At 34.6% G+C, this 20,375-nt stretch overlaps 1 protein-coding gene across 1 annotated transcript; it reads right to left on the bottom strand.

The window, feature by feature from the left end:
- Window positions 1-16,613: 16,613 nt before the first annotated feature.
- LOC133828812 (uncharacterized) lies at window positions 16,614-17,960 on the bottom strand. The gene is made up of 2 exons (XM_062258908.1): window positions 17,813-17,960; window positions 16,614-17,394 (listed from the first exon to the last, which is right to left on the bottom strand). The coding sequence occupies exons 1-2, from the start codon at window positions 17,886-17,888 to the stop codon at window positions 16,859-16,861; spliced, it is 612 nt and encodes a 203-aa protein (XP_062114892.1). The 5' UTR covers window positions 17,889-17,960; the 3' UTR covers window positions 16,614-16,858.
- Between the last annotated feature and the right edge of the window lie 2,415 nt (window positions 17,961-20,375).

Genomic DNA, 20,375 nt, shown 5'->3' with positions numbered 1-20,375 from the left:
ACGATCATGGTATGTTAATTATCGGTTTGATCATAACAGGCTTAAGCTCGGGGCTCGGGGTGAGTCTCGGGGTGTTTTTAATGATTAGAGTGTTACCGGGCATTAAAGGGTAACGTGATGTGAATTATTGGTGTTTGAGAATAATGAGATTAGCGGGAATTGGGAAGCGTTAATTATGATTAACGGGATAGGTGGAAAGTACCAATTTTACCCTTGAAATGGTTTTAGAAGCCTTAAAAGACCTAGGGGTATTTTAGTCATTTGAGTTTGGATTTATATGGCTTTGGATGGCTGTAGAAACAAAACAGAAAAACAAAGTAAGAAATTCCCTTCCCATACATCCATTTCTCTCTTTTCCTCTTTGGTGTTTTTGAGCTCAAAGTGGGGTTTCAAGCTAGGAAATCCAAGGGCTGGGTTTGTGGACTTGGTTCAGTCATTGAAGAAGGTTCAAATCTGGTTTTGAGGTGAGTTTTATCCATTAACTTTCTGGTTATACCCTGTTTTAGTTTTGAGTTTTCAGCTTTTGATTTCTTGATGGAAGTGTGGATTTGAAGAGGTTTTGATTGATGTTTAGTTTTGGTTTTGATGAGGGAGAGTTATGGGTGATGTTTAGAGGTTAAATTGAGTGTTTGGAGGAGGTTTTGGGTTGGTTTGAAGGGCTGGTTTCAGAGGAAAAATGCAGGGGAGGATTGCTGGTGCGTGCAGCCTTTTTGGCTGGTCTGGGCTGGGCGCCGCGGCCCTTGGCGTCTGGCAGAGAGGGTTGTCTCTGTCTGAGGGGCGCGCCGCAGCGCAGCTAGGGCGGGTCGCGGCCCTTAGGGTCATTTTGGCCAGAATGGAGTTTCTAGCATGGGGATTCAAGCCTAAGGCCTCGGGGTCGAACCTACTACCCGGTTGAGTAGTGTTTGATGTCTCGGAGGTTAGGTTTTGGTTTGGGAACCTTTTATTATTCATTTTATTGATGGAATCCCATAATTGGTTATGACCAGGTAACCGCTAAGGGACCAAAAGGTTGATCGTTCTCAGGGGTCGTTCTTCGAACCAGAGGTAAGGAAACTGCACCCCAAGTGTGACATGCATGGATATTCATGAGGCATGTTGGTTGTATGAATATGGACATGGATTGAATATAGAATTCTTAGCATATGTTGCTCACTTGTGCATGGTACTGACTCATTAGTCAGATTTTGCAAAGGTGCTAGTATTAACTGTGAAGCTGTGACTTATTAGTCAGGTTCGGCAGTGGTATTGGGCACTGGTCACATTGCGCTGACTCATTAGTCAGAACGGCCTTAGCGTGTTAACGCAAGCCGACAAAGATTAGATCTAATCGACTATCAGCATTGAATGACTCAAAGAGTATTAATGCCAGACCGACCTCGAGGGTCGATGAATGAAATAAGCGCTTGGAGGCTAGTGGCTTACCTAGCAGCCACTCTCCCACTTGAATTGGTGACTAGCTTGTCAGTCACTCAGTATGGTTTATCAGGATCTCATGTGATGTTCACTCATTTATTTGAAAGCTTTATGCTTAGTGTGATTATAATGATAACCATTTGATAATATTTATGTATAGTGTTATGTTTTCTTGCTGGGCTTTGGCTCATGGGTGCTATGTGGTGCAGGTAAAGGAAAAGAAAAGCTCACCTAGCCTTGAATGAAGAGCTTAGGGGGTGATGTGTACATATGCGGCCGCTTGACCACCACGGCCAAGGAGTTCTCAGAGGAACTAGGGGGTTTACCCTATTTTTGCCGCTTAGGTCGGCGAGGTTTGTAAATTTAAAACAGTAATGACCATTTTGTACTGAGAACAACTTGTAAATGTTTTGATTAGCTCTGCAGAGCAGTTTGTAATGAAAATATCCATTTCCTTTTTATTGGTTTTATACCTTAACCTGTTAATTACACTTAGAGCACGTTTTTGACCAAAGGACTCGAGTAGCGAGTCAAATTTCCGGTCCACCATTCACCGTAACTGTTCTGGGGTAACCAGGGCGTTACAGTTCAGCCCCAATGTGATGGTAATAGCCTAATCCACTTAGAGTTATGATTATCTATCTACACTCAAGATCAGATGAACCTGAGTCAACTGAGTTTCTTCAGTGTAGATTCCAAGAATACAAGAATTCTCTCAAATACAAGTACTTTCTCTCTCTAGAAAATTCAGATCAAAAGTTCAAAATTCCAAAAGTCCCCTTTATGATGCCATAAGCCTTGTATTTATAGGCTTAGGATCGTACCGATGATATCCCCCATAATCAGGATATTTTATTATTCTCATTATATTTAAATTACAACAATATTCAAAATGTAACAGTACACTATATTTGTGGGATAAATGAGAGATTCCTGCGTATGCCAAGACCGATTCTTGTTGAAGCCGTTTATGGGAATCTTGACGTAGTCCTGCTCTATCTAGTTGATCCATATCACCTTCAGTCTGGTCGGCCACACCTTTACTGGGCAATCATGCACTTAGCTGGGCAGACATGCACTTAGCTGGTCGGACATGGTCATGACCGATCGGCCAAGTTCATGCCTGGTCGGACAAAGTCATGCCTGGGCAGGAAAGGTCATGCCTGGGCAGACAAGGTCATTCCTGGGCAGACAAGGTCATTCCTGGGCAGACAAGGTCATGCCTGGGCAGACAAACACGTGACTGGTCGGACAAGGACATGCCTGGTCGGTCATGACACTTCTCAAGCCAGACAAAATTCTTCATTGGTCTACTGGGTCACTCCTAAGCCAGGTCACCCAACCATTCCTTGCCACTTGTCATTTCTATTGCCACACCATCATTTTCAAATTTTGGGGATAACAATATATATTAACTTTTTTATATATATTTTTTCAATTTTACTACATTTAAAGTTAATGCATAAAATATTTATATAGTATAATATAATATACACTGTTACACCCATATTTCGAGCCTTGAGAATTGTAATCTCAAAAGCTGGTTTCGTCAGGTGTGAGCTCGCTATATCTAGAATACGTATTCGCAACCTAGGCGCCGAACCTTCGAAGCAGGTGGCAACCTCGAAGTCCTTACAAGCTCGAAAGATAGAAATATCGTAGTGTGTCCATTGTCGGGTAACTTCGGAGCAAGTGGTTTGAGCTTGCATGAGTGTGAGCTCGGGGTAAGGTGGCCTCGATGGTATTTACCCTTTACAAGTTGGTCTTGAGAAAACAATACAACTCGAAAGTCACCCAGAGTCCTGGACTGGCACGATGCTGTCAATGTTGATTACTGACCTTGAAGAGCTTGGTGAATCACTTGGAAAGACACAGTCTACATTTATAATTGTAACATCCTTATAATAAAGGGATATTTATTATTCAGTTATACGCCCCTGGTCTTTAGGGGACGTTTCCTTGTATATAGGAGTTACAGGCTTTTAAAGTCATTAAATTTATTAATGTAAAGGATAACTTCCCAGAAACGTGTGGGAGAGTATCCTGAGACTTCCTCTATAAATAGAGGAAGTCATGTACCTTTGAAAGGGACCGAAATTTTGTGATCTTGAGGGAAACTCTGGAGAATTCATTTTTGAAGAATTTCCAGAAATTTCCTAAGTTCTAATAACAAACACTCGTGGACTAGGCAGAGTTAACTGCTGAACCACGTAAAAAATCCTCCTTGTTTTATTGTATTTTCTGGCCATAAATATTTACTGTTTACGTGCTCTACATTTCAATCTCAACATGTTTTGTTCGATCATGATGAACCGGGTTATAGGCCATATCACGAGCAGACTTATTATCACAGTATAACCGAATAGGTGTAGTTGTAGCATAACCTAACTTTTGAAGGAGTGATTTCAGCCACAATCCTTCACAAACGCCAAGAGCCACTCCTCATAGTTCTGCTTCACCACTCGATCGGGCAACCACACTTTGTTTCTTGCTCCTCCAATACACAAGATTCCCACCTACAAAGGTAAAATACCCCAAAGTAGAACGCATGTCATTTTTATCACCAGCCCAGTCAGCATCTGTGTACACATCGATGGTTTATTCCTCTGTCTTTCTAGAAAACAAAACTCCTTTCCCAGGAGCTAACTTCAAGTATCTCAAAATTTGTACGACTGCGTCCATATGTTGCTTACCTGGGTTATGCATAAATTGGCTGAAAATGCTCAAAGCATAAGCAAGATCTGGTCTTGTATGGGCTAAGTACATCAGTCTGCCAACAAGTCTTTGGTGTCTCTCTTTATCAACGGGAACTTGATCATCTTCCATTCGTAATTTTAATCCTTCCTCAATTGGTGTATTTATTGGTTGACATGCAGACATCCTTGTCTCCTTCAAGAGATCCAAAGCATATTTTCTTTGAGACAAGAAAATACCTCTTTTGGATCGAGATACTTCTATTCCCAAGAAGTATTTTAATGGGCCTAAATCTTTCGTTTCAAATTCTTTGGACATGTATTCCTGAAGAGCCTTCCTTTCAACTGTATCATTTCTTGTTACTACCATGTCATCAACATAAACAATAAGTGCAGTAACTTTGCCGTCTTGCTTCTTCAAGAACAAAGTATGGTATGAATTGCATTGATGATAACCAAACGCTACCATAGACTTTGTGAATCTTCCAAACCAAGCCTTGGGTGATTGCTTCAAACCATACAATGATTTCTTCAGTTTGAACACCTTCTGGCTTTGCTTTTCTGACACCATGCATCCTAGGGGAAGATCCATGTAGACTTCTTCAGTGAGTTCTCCATGTAAAAATGCATTTTTCACATCAAACTGCTGTAGAGGTCGCCCGAAATTAGCAGCCAAGGATAATAAGACCCGGACTGTGTTCATTTTTGCAACAGATGCAAATGTCTTTGTGTAATCAATTCCATAAGTTTGAGTATACCCTTTTGCCACCAATCTTGCTTTAAAACGTTCAATTGTACCATCAGCTTTGTATTTCACAGAAAATATCCATCGACATCCAACAATTTTCTTTCCTCTAGGAAGATCCACAATCTCCCATGTTTGGTTCTTCTGTAAGGAGGCCATCTCTTCATTAATTGCACCTTTCCATTTTGGATCAGTTAAAGCTTCCTGCACACTGTTAGGAATAGATACAGTAGATAATTGATTTACAAATGACTGATTTGTTTTTTGACAATTGATGTGTAGACACATAATGGTTCATGGGATATCTTACTTTACTAGACTATTCAGGTTTATATGTTGGTTTTGGAATACCTCTTGTGAGACGGGGTGGTAATTGTCTTTTAGATGACTCAGGAATATCCTCAACTAATGATTGGTTTGGTATATTAATCGGGAGAGCTTGCAACTCAACTTCTAAAGTTGTTTGTTGATCTGAATTACCACTTATATCCAAGCATTGACCACTAGAATCTGATTCATTCAATTCTGTGTTTTCATGCAAGGTGTCACCACTTATGTCCAAGTTTTGACCACTTGTATCCAATTCTCCTTCACTTTCATCAGATATTTTTGCCATATCAAGTCTTACCTCTTCTGCATCTGTCACAAGGTTGTATTCAAAAGTTTGAATTTCTTCAAGATACTCCCCCTGAAATTCAAACTCAGAGTAATACATGACATCTTCATGGAAAACAACATCCATAGTGATAAACATGCGCCGAGTAGGGGGATGGTAACATCTATACCCTTTTTTATGCAATGCATATCCAACAAACACATATTTCAAGGCTCGAGGCATTAACTTACTTCGCTGATCTTTGGGAAGGTGAGCATATGCAACGCAACCAAAGACATGGGGTGGTAGGTTGGGGACAATGGGAGCTACAACTGCGTCAGTGAGAGCTTGAAATGGTGTTTTAAAGTTGAGTGATCTTGAAGGAACTTGATTGATGAGGTAGGCAGTTGACAGGATAGCTTCACCCCAGTAATGAGCGGGCTTGTGTGCTTCAATGAGAGAAGCCCGAACAACCTCCAATAAGTATCTATTTTTTCTTTCGGCAATACCATTTTGTTGTGGTGTATCTAGACAACTGGTTTGATGAATAGACCCGTGAGAGTCTAAGAATTATTGAAGCTCATTACTGTTATACTCTCCCCCGTTATCACTGTGAAGGACTTGTATCTGGGCATTATATTATGTTTTGACAGTATTGTAGAATTTTTAAAATAATACAGTAACTTCTTATTTGGATTTCATGAGGCATAACTAGGTCATTCGAGTACAATCATCAATAAATGTAACAAACTAATAAGAGCCTCCAAGTGTAGGAACTTTGGAAGGGTCCCAAACATCAGAATGAATAATCATAAATGGATTTGGACTTTTATTTAAAATCAAAGGAAATGAAGCACGATGGCTTTTAGCAAGTTCACAAACATCACATTTGAAAGTAGACCTATCCAAATCAGTAAACAAAGTAGGAAACAAACGTTTTAAGTATCCAAAAGAGGCATGCCCTAAGCGTCGATGCCAAAGCCAAATCTCAGTTGTTTTCTTGGTACTATTGACGGTGAAAGCCTGTTGCAACTTGACACAATTTGTTGACTTCAGATCCAAGTAGTACAACATCCCTTTCTTAATACCATAACAATTCGTTTGCTGAGTTTGAATATCCTTAAACACACAAGAGTCAGGACCAAAAATAACCACACAAGACAAGGTATTAGTGATTTGTGAAACAGAGATAAGATTATAGTTCAAGGAAGGTACTACCAACACAGAATCAAGATGTAAAGTGTTAGTAAGATGACATGACCCTTCCCCAAGAACTGGGGTGGTATTACCATTTGCAGTAGAGATACAGTTTCTGGAGGAGGATTTCAGTTTAAAGACTTGGTTCACATTAAATGTCATATGATCAGTAGCACTAGAATCAATTATCCATGCATTATTCAAAATAGGTGTAAACACTTTTTTACCTTCTTCAGTGGTGGTAGTTAGTGCTGATGACGTAGATGGACCAACATCTTCTTTTGTTTGGGCAATTGTTGTTGTAGATGGTCTCCTAGCATTTCGATGTCGAGTTGGATCCCACCAGTCTGGATATCCAATTAACTCAAAGCAACGATTTTTTGTATGGCCTGTTTGATTGCAGTGAGTACATTTCAATGAGGCTTTATCAACAGTAGACTTCTTTGAGTTGGTGGGCTGCCGATGAGAGAGCATTCCGAAAGCTTCAGTTTTGGTATTCTCTTCATTGAAAGTTGTGGACCGTAAGTCTTCGCGACGAACCATGGCATAACACTCTTCTAAACTTGGTCGAGGTGTTTGTCGCAGAATCTCACGTCGAAGATGGTCAAAACTTTTATATAGTCCTGTGATTAGTGCTCAAAAATATCATTTTATTAGTCTTAAAGTGTAAAATTAATTAAGTTTTAATATATATTTTCATGGATTTATTGTAATATATTTTATATTGAAAAATATTAATTTTAATTTAATTTGTGTTTAATTTTCAGGAAATAAAATGTATTTTGACACAAAGAAAAATAAAGAATTATAATTGAAGAAATTATGAAGAAATGGCATTTTTGAATATGAACTAGGCCCAAAACCAAGCCCAAACAGCCTAGGCCCAAGCCAACAGTTGCTCCCCACGCTGCCACATGGCAACCTGCCATTCGCCCAGCCAAGCCGATCCTAGCCACACTTGACACAAGCCAAGCCTGACGCCGCCTGACGTGCTGCCACCACCTAACGCAGCGAGTCCCATCCGCCTAACGCGCGCTGCCAACTTACCACGCATGCCTGCCAGCCAACCACAATGCACCATGTGGTCTCCTTGTCCCCCACTCCACCAGCAACCATTTTTCTAAACCCAATTAACGAATGCCACATGTCCCACTTGTCCCATTTTGCATCAGATTTTGAAGCCACTTTCTCCACTTTCTAATGCACGAAAATACCAACTTTGGAGCAAATTTTCTCTATAAATAGAGAACCAAAACCAGTGTAAAGCATCAAATTTTGAGGGTGGAAAAATACACTTTTTTTATTTTGTTTCTTTTCTTATTTCTAGTTTAATTTTACTTGTTTTAGGTGACAAAAATGAGTGAATTATTTTAGAAATATTGGTGAGGTTAGAGTGTAGTTGTTGTACTTCTCATTCTCAATAGTGATATTGATTCTTCTTATGCTTCATTTTCATATCTCATTAATTATTTTGTTTCTCATCTTCTAATTTCTTTTCTAAAATTATTTAGCATCTTTTACATAAGTTCAGTCATGCTTTTCTTATGTAACTTAGATTGTTAATTTATTTTAGTATATTTGTTATATTGTATGTCCTTTACTGCATTCTGCCAGTGGTATTTTGTCGCTCTTGGATATATAATATGATATGCTATGAAATTAGGAGTTAGATTCAATTTAATCTAGATTATTTAATTTGTGTTTTTAACATATACATCTTCTAGTTGCAATTAATAGTGTAGAATTGCAACTGTGTTTTGAATTATTATCAATATTAGAATAGGTTTTATAGCACTTCATCTCTACCTTGCCATGCTCTTTATCTGATCGCTTTCTCTAATCTATCATTTTACTTTCGCGAAATCCATTTCTTAAATTCTACTTTATTTTTATCTTTTATTTACTAATCAAATCTTTAGTTGTGTTTGCCTCTCTGTGGATACGACATAGCCCGATTACTACTGCGACCGTTTATGAGTTTATTGGGCGATATCGATTTTTGGCGCCGTTGCTGGGGAGCTAATTCTACAATTAAAGGTTTGCATGATAAATTAATTTTTTTTTATAAAAAAAAGTAGTATAATTTTTTAATTTTTGTTTTTGGGCTCATTTTTAGTTATCTAGTTATTTATTCATTATTTTTTTTGTTTTTGTTTATTTATTTATTTATTTTACTTTTACTTTTAGGTTTAGGTTTAGGATTTTATTTTTTAGATTTAGTTTTTTTTCCAATTTTTTTTTTTTTTGCATCAAAACAAAGTATTGAGAACATTTGTGTAATTTTGGAAATCAGTAAAAACCAAACTTATTCTGTCTTAGAAAAATTGGTTCTTCAATAAGGTCTGTGTTAGCGTTACCCTCCAACCTTTTCTAAGAACCTCGGGGAGTTCTAGAAAAGCTCTTGGGCCTAAAGTGGTACCTTGGCAGCCTTCCCAATTGGCCTGGGAACATTTTTGGTGTATACTTATTACACTATTACACACTTGCGCTTATAATACTTACAAAAAAAAATAATAATAAATAGCAAATGAATGAAGAAGATCATCGACGTTTTGAGTACTATTATCCAATATATCTCTCTTCACTTCAAAACAATCCAAAATCTAGTGCTACTGAGGGTACTAGCAATTTTAGAGGTGCCCACCAACTTAGCGAAAGAGAGTACCTTAAATCTGAAGTAGAATTCTTGACTAGAGAATTCGAAAACTTGAAAGCTAAGTATGGTCGAGAAAGTACCGAGGTCATAAGGGTAGAGTATAATGAACCATATTTTGACTGTGAAAGAGTCGACCACTTTGCTCAAGATTACTCAACTCTTAGAGAAAGGGAGGAAGATTTTCAATACTATTCTTACTACAAGAACAATAATCTTAGCTGGAAAAACCCCGTTACTTCAATTTGGAAGTAAAAGTACTACCGTGCACCGATTGGTTGGGAATTGGCACCATCTAGTAGGAATGTTGAGCATGATTTTTCTAACTCTTACCATGAACCTCCACATAATGTCTGGACTAATACGAATTCCTTAGAAAAAGCATTATACACATTTATGGAGGAACAAATAAACTTTACTGATCACATAAGAAACATTATTAAACACATGATGGAGGAACTTAGAGAAATCCAGACTCAATTTTCAGAACTAACCGACAAAGTTAATTCACATTGTTTCAGCCAATTCCAAACAAATGAGGAAACAATGGCACCAATCTCTAATCCCATTTCCAACAAATCTGATGAGGATGATATCATTACTATTCGGAGTGAAAATATTCCTCATGCTAACATTCTTCCAACAACTCCGAACGAAAACAAGTGTTATCATACTGATGTGATAAACCTTATTGTGATGGAAATTTGCAAACTTTTCTCAAAGAATCAATCACACAATTTCCTCCACGATACTGAAAACGAACATTTTCTTTATCCTGAGAATGTTACTAATACTTCCATTTTTGAGACACAGGATAAAAGAAAATTCATTTTTGATACTGGATAGTCAAGAATATTGAGTTGGTGAACCAACCTGAGGAGACTTTTCTCCGGTTTGCCGAGACTAATCAGGTTCTATCTTTCCTTGCTTTCTTTATTTCTGGTATGTTTTGTTTCTCCTTTTTATTTTTATTATGATAGTTTGTCTTGTCATTTATTTTTCTTTTACTAAGAATCAATATCATATCATTTTGCATTAACTCGCTCTCTACATGTTCTCATTTCACGCTTTTTGTGTATATATTTTTTAAACAATGAGGACATTGTCTGATTTTGGTTGGGGGTGGTGAGCATATTTATGCTCGTTCATGTTGATTTTTGTCATACTAATATTTTCATGGTCAAATTTTTTAAAATTACTTATTTATTCTTGCAAAATGTTACTTTTGAGTCAATTTTAATTATCTGTGTTACTAATAGTTTCTCTAGAGTTAGCTAATGCACATGCCAAACATTGTGGTAAGATGATTGTTAGCACATATTTGCTTAGAAATTTGTCATGTTTAAGTAATTCATTCTTTTGTGTGAGAGGTGAGACTTGAGAAAACAACTTTTAAATTTTTATTGATTCTTAGAAATGGTTATAATTGTTTGGACAAAGTATTGTGATATGAATGGATGATGTTTTAGGGATAATATTTTCTATAGACAAATCTCATTAGAGAGCCTTTTATTATGTTCTTCATAAAAAAAAAAAGAAAAAAAAAATACAAGAGCAATAGTTCTATCATTTACAATTATGTTGTCTCTTGTGTAAAAAAAAAAGTGTTTATTAATTTTATGTTTTATTTTATGGCTCTTAGAATAAATGTAAAGATTGTCTATTTAACCTAAAAATCCCGAAAAACTGGTTTTGTGGTACTCTTTATGGTGGTTGTCCAAATAGTTTATATCCTATCTTCGTTTCAAAAATTATTTAAGAGTTTGCCCTAAATATATACCCATTTGGTGAGTGCTTACTTCTTTTCCAACTCCATGACAGAACCCCTTAAACTTTAAATATTTTCAATTACATGAGAGGTTAATGGAGTTGAGACTTTTACTTGGCATAATTTCGAGGGCTTTATGTGCTATGGTTTGCGGAAAGAAGGTACAAGTTTGATGCACACACTCACAACTCTAGATTTATTCGAAGTAGTGTTGATAACTCTTGTTGACTTGTTACTAACATTTTGTGTTAATACTTAAGTTCTTTTATAATTTTTGACCTGAAACTTATCATGTTGACAATTATTATTTCGCTTGAATTGCTAGAGACTAGCAATAAGCTGGTTGAGGGTTGTGATTAGTGCTCAAAAATATCATTTTATTAGTCTTAAAGTGTAAAATTAATTAAGTTTTAATTAATATTTTCCTGGATTTATTGTAATATATTTTATATTGGAAAATATTAATTTTAATTTAATTTAATTTTCAGGAAATAAAATGTATTTTGACACAAAGAAAAATAAAGAAGAAAGAAAGAATTATAATTGAAGAAATTATGAAGAAGTGGCATTTTTGAAGGTGAACTAGGCCCAAAACCAAGCCCAAACAGCCTAGGCCCAAGCCAACAGTTGCTTCCCACGCTGCCACATGGCAACCTGCCATTCGCCCAGCCAAGCCGATCCAAGCCACCACCAACCGAGCCACGCCTGACACAAGCCGAGCCTGACGCTGCCTGATGTGCTGCCACCACCTGACGCAGTGGGTCCCATCTGCCTGACGCGCGCTGCCAGCCTGCCACGCATGCCTGCCAGCCAACCACAATGTGCCACGTGGCCTCCTTGTCCCCCACTCTACCAGCAACCATTTTTCTAAAGCCAATTAACGCATGCCACGTGTCCCACTTGTTCCATTTTGCATTAGATTTTGAAGCCACTTTCTAATGCACGAAAATACCAACTTTGGAGCAAATTTTCTCTATAAATAGAGAACCAAAACCAGTGTAAAGCATCAGATTTTGAGGGTGAAAAAATACACTTTGTTATTTTGTTTCTTTTCTTATTTCTAGTTTAATTTTACTTGTTTTAGGTGACAAAAATGAGTGAATTATTTTAGAAATATTGGTGAGGTTAGAGTGTAGTTGTTGTACTTCTCATTCTCAATAGTGATATTGATTCTTCTTATGCTTCATTTTCATATCTCATTAATTATTTTGTTTCTCATCTTCTAATATCTTTTCTAAAATTATTTAGCATCTTTTACATAAGTTCAGTCGTGCTTTTCTTATGTAACTTAGATTGTTAATTTATTTTAGTATATTTGTTATATTGTATGTCTTTTATTGCATTCTGCCAATGGTATTTTGTTGTTCTTGGATATATAATATGATATGCTATGAAATTAGGAGTTAGATTCAATTTAATCTAGATTATTTAATTTGTGTTTTTAACATATACATCTTTCAGTTGCAATTAATAGTGTAGAATTGCAACTGTGTTTTGAATTAATATCAATATTAGAATAGGTTTTATAACACTGCATCTCTACCTTGCCATGCTCTTTATCTGATCGCTTTCTCTAATCTATCATTTTATTTTCGCGAAATCCATTTCTTAAATTCTACTTTATTTTTATCTTTTATTTACTAATCAAATCTTTAGTTGTGTTTGTCTCTTTGTGGATACGACATAACCCGATTACTACTGCGACTGCTTAGGAGTTTATTGGGCGATATCATCCTGCAAGAAATATGTGAACTCGAATTCGCTCAATGGACTTCTGGTATGCCGTAACATCATCACGATCCTTCATAGCCACTTTATCTCGATGATCTAGTTCTTGGAATATTTTTGTTAACTCCCCATAATAAACAGATAGTGTTTTGGTACCTTGCTTAGCTGAGGAAGCTTTCAAATTCAATGTATAGACCTGCATCTCATCATTACCATCATAGAAAGTCTTGGAAAGACTACTCCAAATTTCACGAGCAGTTGGTAAACAAAGATATCACTTCATGATATCAGGAGACATGGACATTAAAAGCCAACGTTTCACTTTTTGATTTTCAGCTTGCCATTTTTCATAGTCTTTGTCTGATATAGTGGGAGGATCAGCTTTGCCCATAATATATGTGAGTTTCTCTCTTTCAGCAATCTGCATCTCCATAAGTTGAGACCATACGTCATAATTTGTCTCAGTAAGAAGAATGCCAACATTAAAGGGACTTTCGGGAACAAATATAGACATAGGGGCTGATTTAGTATCACTTTGTTGACTCATTTTTTTTTATAAATATATATATATATAGTAGAATAATGTAATAAGAGCACCAGACACACTTCAAACAAATAAACCCCAATGAAGAAAAAAAACAAAGCCCAATGCACATATAATAAATCAAAGCCCAAATGTCTAGATATAGATGAAAATTATTTACTGTAGTCTCTCTCTTTCCTTTAGTTTGAGAGGTGAGATGAGCACTGTGTGACGGAACCGCAAGGCAGAGTTTTGATTCTTTCAATTGAGAAGACGATGCGATCAAAGAGATGACGGCCTTGACGAAGATTTGGTAACAGTGTGGGGATGCGACGTGGGTAGAGAAACAACGATTGTGAGTATATATATGTATATATATAATTTTTTTTTGTGTGTTTGGTGGGTTTGGACGAAGGATTGGCTGAGAAAAAACTGGGTTTGTAAATGTTTATTCTCTTCCTTCTAGCCAGAATTTTCTTCCTGCCATGTACCATGAGAAGAAATGGTTTTTTCTTATTTTATTTCAATAAAAAAAGGGATACAATTTATAGGATTTTAGAATTCTAAAAATAGAATATACTAATTGATTACAAATCAATCTTAGCCAATTACAAATGATTTACGAAAATCACTAATTGATTTGTAAAATATTTCAATATTTTGCATGTTTGTTTGAAAATATATGAATTACATAAAAATAATTAATAACATGTTATGTGTATTTCCAACACCTATAATTATAATTATAATGTACACATGTTCTGATTGGGGAAGGAATTAGTTGTAGAAGTAGTGGCGAAGTGGTGGTTCAAGTGTCAGAGAGTTGAAATTGGTTATTATTTATTGACCATCGGATGTATAAATTCTTTATATATATAGGGAACTTATTAGGTGGGCATCACTTTTGCCCCAACCGTGGGAGTGTTTTCTATTTTTGATACTTGAATAAATTATAATTTTTTTTTTGTACGATGACGTATATTATAGTTATAACATACATCTTGTCAATTTTCAAAAAATTCGAATAATTTACGGTGCCGAAATCAGAGTTCAAATAATTATTTTACAGGCATATAAAAAAATTAGGTACAGGTACAACTAACTGTTTGAACTTTAATTTCGGCATTGCAAATTATTTGGAATTTTCTAAAAATTAATTGATGCCTGTTATAACTATAATCTACGCAATCATACAAAAAAAATTGTGTTATAATTTCTTCAAGTGCCAAAAATATAACACACTTCTACAGTAGTATATATACATATAATCGATTCATTATTGAAGACTACTATAAGATGCAGAATATTGACAGCCGAATTCTTAACGAGTATTTAAAAATTGTGATGTAGTAACTTTTAGTTTGTTTTTGTTGCTTTTGTTGGTCTTCCAATTGCCTTGTGGCTAGATATTTTTTTTTTCTTTCATTTTTGTGGTTCCCTTTGTTCAGTATTAGTTGTTGTTTTTTGTAATTTGTTGTTGTAGGTTGCATGGTTGTATCGTTGTGCTAATTTCTCTATCTTTTGGTAGTTTATGGGGCTTTTTGTTCTTTTAATTGTTAATGAAGTTTTGTGCTCCCTCCTCTTTGAGATGCTGTTGCATTAAAAAAACAAAATTAATATATACATCTATATATATATTTATATGTATATATAGGGAAAATATTATTTTGGCCCATGTATTTTTTCCGAATATGTGATCGACCTGTATGTTTTGTTAAATGACAATTTAAATCTTATGTTTTACAAAATATATCAAAATAGTACCCTAGACATGGTTTTGGTCAACATATTTTCAATTAAAAGATCAATTCTTAAGTCGTTAGTTATGCGATGAGTTCACAAAAACAGATAAAGTGATCGAGAAGCTGATAATGAAATATTATATTTAAAAATTTGCTAGTAGGGTACTATTTTGATTTATTTTGTAAAACACGGGATACAAATTGTCATTTAATAAAACACAAGAGCCAATCGTATATTCGGAAAAAATATTGGAGCCAAATTGATATTTTCCTATATATTGATAACTTTCATTCTAATGTAAACAAGTAATGATGATGAGATATGCTGAATTGTCTTCTTGTAATCATGCTCAATTTCTAACTTTCTCAGATCATGTAAGCATTTAGTTTGTCCCCGAAAACCAATAAAAAAAATTAATAACGAATTGTGCACTTTAACAAAAGATATCGAAGATTGAAATTAAAGGTGAGAGAAGAGATGGTAACTTGATATTTACAAAACTATCTTCTTCGACCTAATTGTTTCAGCAAGTTCACAATGTTACCTGAAGGCACTCACTTTCTCATCAATATACATGGAGTACATGCAATGCAATCAATATGTATTGAAGGTATATTGACTTTATTGTGAATTATTATTGGAACAATTAGTATATATGAATATGATATGTCTTGATTCCACACAATTGCTTACACTAAGACAAAGTTATATTATTTTTATTTTTTATTAATAATATATTTTTTGAATTGGCCAAGGAAAATTGAGACATGTGTAGTTTGGTTTTTTTATATGTAAATATATATTGTAACAATATATATATATATACAACTAACAGCTTCAATTTTAAAACATACAATAATTATTAAACTTTTTTTTTTCAAGTTTAGAGAAGAAACGAGATTTTAGTCTCTAAAAACACAGCACGGTAATTAGTTACGGTTTTAAGAATGGTAACCAGTAACAAGTATAACACAGTAATTGATTACAGCATTTAGAGTTGTAACTAGTTACAACCATAACATAGTAACTTATTATAATTTTTAGAATTGTAATTGGGTAAAACATAGCACAATAATTAGTTACAATTTTAAAAGCGGTAACCATTTGCAAATATAGCACAATAACTGGGTACCAGTTTTTAATTTTTCAATAGTACCAGCTACCACTATATATCAAATTGGTAACTAGTTACATATCCTTTTTCGTTTCAACAAAATGCTTTTGTGTTTTTAAAGTTGTTACCATTTTTAGAGAAGTAACTAATTACAAGCATAATAATGAACTGATTTTAGTTTTTAGAATTGTAGTCGATTACAAAACATATTTCTATTGAGTATGTTTAGTCTTCTTCAGTCTAATTGACTCTACTAATTGAATCTCGTACGTGTAGTTTTGCTATTTTTGTAGATAGTGGTGTTTTGTTATTATTTTTTTCTAGGAAAACCTGTTAGTCTACAGTCAAGTTCTAATTACATTAATATGGCTATGTCTGCTACAAACTTTATATATCTATATATTAATTGGTGTAATGTATTGTAATTGAAGCCCGTTTGGCTATATTTTAATATATCTCATCACTTCGACTGCAATTAATAAAAAAAGATAGTACCATACATTATATTTCACATGTTCCTCTCCATTGGAAAGAAACATTGACACAATTTTATTACACACTAAATCAACCTTATTTAATAACCACAATATATTATTTCCCATATAATTCTCCTTTTCAACCAATATAAGAAGCCTTCATTTGCAACACTTGAAAGCAAATGAAATTCGAGCTACCACACTATTAATTTAAGAAGATGAGGGAGGACATGGCTTCTTAGGATGTGGGAACTTAAAAATGGGTTGATGAAATGGTGGCTTCTTAAAGAAAGGATGGGGATATGGCTTCTGAATTGGAATGGTTGGCTTTGGCTCTGGCTTTGGTTCTGGTTTTGGTTTTGTCTCTATTTTTGGCTTTGGTTTTGGCTTGGTCTCTGGTTTGGGTTCAGATTTTGGTTTTGGTTTAGACTTTTCTTTGGGCTTTGGTTTCGGTTTGGTCTCTGGTTTGGGCTCGCATTTTGGCTTTGGTTTTGGTTTGATTTCTGGTTTAGGCTCTGGCTTTGGTTTTGGTTTGATCTCTGATTTTGGCTCTGGCTTTGGTTTGGTATCTGGTTTTGGCTCTACTTTTGGCTCCGACTTTGGTTCTGGCTTATAAATGGGAGTTGTTGGAGGAAGAGGCTTTTCAAACCCTGGAATGGGGCGATGAAAAAAGTCATAATGTTTCTTAAAAGATGGTGTCTTTGGTAATGGAAAAAACATATCTTCATCTTTAATACCTGTATCCTCTGCATAACATAAAAAAAAAACACAAATTGGGATTTATATGAATATATAGTCTGAAAAACAGATCGAGTAGTCTATAATATTTGTAATACATAATATCAAATTAGAATGTTTCTAACATCATATAGACAACTGTCAATCTCTATTTAGTTCCTAAACTATCAAATATTCTATTCGATCATTTATTTTAAACTATGTATTTCTCTACATTGGCCCTTAAGTAATGAAAAATTAAAATGTAACAATTTTTATGCAGCAAGCTAATATATATTTTGTAATATTAAAATAGTTAACATGAATTTTATTGTTTATCTAACAAATATATATATATATATATATTTATATATTTTCTGGTTTTCTCTTCTAAATAAGTTAAAAGGAAAAAGCTTGTAGTAGGATAAAATATTGAGTTTTACATACCTGAAGAAGCTTGGCAGAAACTCAGAGCACATAAGCACAGAAGTGCCCATTGGAAAAGAGAAGAAGAAATCCTCATTGGGAAAGAGTAGTTAACTCTCTTATGATAATATATATAAGTGATTTGATAACTCAATGAGATTTGTAGTATATATATAGCTAAGATTGAAGCTGTTTAGGAGGCTAACAATTGTTCACTTAATTTAGGCCAGCCAAGGAATTCAAAATGGACCCATATTGAGCTTTTTATTATAGTGTTAATTTTCATTTAATGAGCATTATTCCCAACTGTCTTCTGTTCTAATACTTTTTATTTTTTAAAAAAATAATTAAATAAAAATATCAATATTACTAAGGTATAACAACTAGTTAAACTTCTTTATTTGTTAGGAAAAACACTATGTTGATTATATTGTACCTAATTTTTAAGAGTTTTGGATATATATAATCTTAGGAACTTGAAGTCTTATTCCTTATTTTATTTTTCCCAAACAAAATTTGATGATAAAACTTAGAGCACTCTCAAATAGGTGATGTAAGCCACTATTTCTTTAAGTAGATAAAAAAAAAAGTCAAATAGTCCTTACATCAGGTAATGTATATTTGGAGAGCATTATTCATTGGTGTGATGAATCATGAGAAAAAAATACAAAAAGAAGCTAAACGGTGGAAAAATGAGGTTTTTGGCGATTATTGGACTAAAAATGATATCAAGGATGCTTCAAGGACGGGTTTTGATGAAGAGATGATCTAAAGGATCAAATCTGAGAAAAATTAATTAAGTTGCGACTTGGACCTTAGAGTCGCGACTTGAGGGGAAGTCAGAGACATATATGTTGCTGGAAAGAATTAGTGTCGCGACTTGGGATTTCAAGTCGCGACTTAAAAGGAAACAGAGGCTAAGTTCAGGAGACGATGAGACACAGGCCGCGACTTGCATAAGCTGAGTCGCGGCGCCTGAAGCCAAAATACGAGATGAAAAGGGCCAATAATAGACACGGGCCGCGACCCAGACAATGCCAAGTCGCGACCCGCACAAGGAAAAACACAAGATTTTATATATTTTTTTTACTATAATTGTTTGAGGTTTAATTAAGTCATTAGGTCAGTTTTTAATTACGTTTTTTAGAAACTAATTGTAGTTCTTAGGTTTAATATTCTGTAGTTTCATATTTTTATTTTTTCTTCAAGTTTATGAATTATTTTGTTTATTTAGTCATGCCTGATATGAACTAAACAATTTTTATCTAGGGTTTAATGTAGTCACTCAGATTTCTATCTAATTGAATTATGATATTCTTTTGATTTTTATTCTCTATTCTAATCTATATAATGTGTGTTTAATGCTAGTAAATACTTGATCACTATTTGCTTGTTTTAATGATTTTGATTCAAAATTCGAAAGATGAGAATTGAACATGCTTTCATTATATAGACATAGGTTGCATATTGGATGAAAGTACCTGTATGACTTGTGTCGTAATTAGGTTTCCATGTTTAATGCCTTCTATATGTTTAAGTTTATCACAGAGATGTAGAAAACCTGTATATAGGCTGAGATCTTATATTTTGAAAAAGAATAGGAATCAATTTATGTTAACCTGCTATTAGAATAGAAAGAAAGAAAACTAGAATTGATTAATACAATTAGTAGAATGAAAAATTAATGAAATTAACACCCTAGGTCTTTTTCATAGTGCTTTAAATATTTTATTTAGTTGTTTTCTTGTTTAAAGTATTTTCATATTTAAAATTAAATTTAAAGGTCAAATTCTTAGTTGCCCAATAGAAATTAAAAGAACAATTAGTGGAACTTGGAAGATAGTCTTCGTGAGAATGATACTCTCTTTATCATCTATATTACTTGAATCGATTGTGTGCACTTGCGTATACATATTTTAACGATCAATGGTTCTTGAGCATGTCAGGCCGACCACCTGTAGAGTCCAATAACTTTACTTAGCTAAGATAGATAGTAGTATTATAGTATTTATAGCATTATCTTTGTAACTGTGGATTTTTGGTTTAGACCGGGAATTATTTGGACACTCATAGTAGTACTTATAGATTTTCTAAGTTTAACCTATAGTTTAAGAATATTAAGTTTAACCTAAGGTTTGATTATATGACTGATATTAAGGATAATATTTGTTATACTATAAGGTTTAGATGAGGACCAATAGGATTTTAAGCACATGTTATGAATGGATGATTAAGAATTAAGTATTTTGAGGATTAAATTTAATAAGGAGTAAAGTTTGAATGCTATAAGGTCAGTCAGCTGCTTTGAATACGTTGAGGGCTTAGTCAAGGCTGTTTACTCCATTCAAACTTAGCTAAAAATGTGTAATTTCGTGTTTAATTAATCAGCGTGTGCCGATATATCGCAGCTATAGGGGGCGATATATCGCAGCACGTAGATACGGAAAACACGAGACGATGCACGACAGCCTCGGGCATACTGGCCCAGGCGATATATCGCCTACATGGGGCGATATATCGCCTCTATCAGTGTATTTTGAAATGTTTTGAAATCATTTCCCATTCAGCCATTCAACCTCTTGAT

This window comes from Humulus lupulus, chromosome 4, assembly GCF_963169125.1.
Source record: "Humulus lupulus chromosome 4, drHumLupu1.1, whole genome shotgun sequence".
In the NCBI taxonomy this organism is placed as follows: Eukaryota; Viridiplantae; Streptophyta; class Magnoliopsida; order Rosales; family Cannabaceae; genus Humulus; species Humulus lupulus.
This window is presented reverse-complemented; position numbering and strand designations above follow the sequence as displayed.

Coding starts and splice junctions, on each gene's coding strand:
- LOC133828812 (XM_062258908.1), bottom strand. CDS start 17,888: ATGAGGATTTCTTCTTCTCTTTTCCAATGGGCACTTCTGTGCTTATGT. Junction 17,395..17,812: donor TTTCTGCCAAGCTTCTTCAG/GTATGTAAAACT, acceptor TATGTTATGCAG/AGGATACAGGTATTAAAGAT.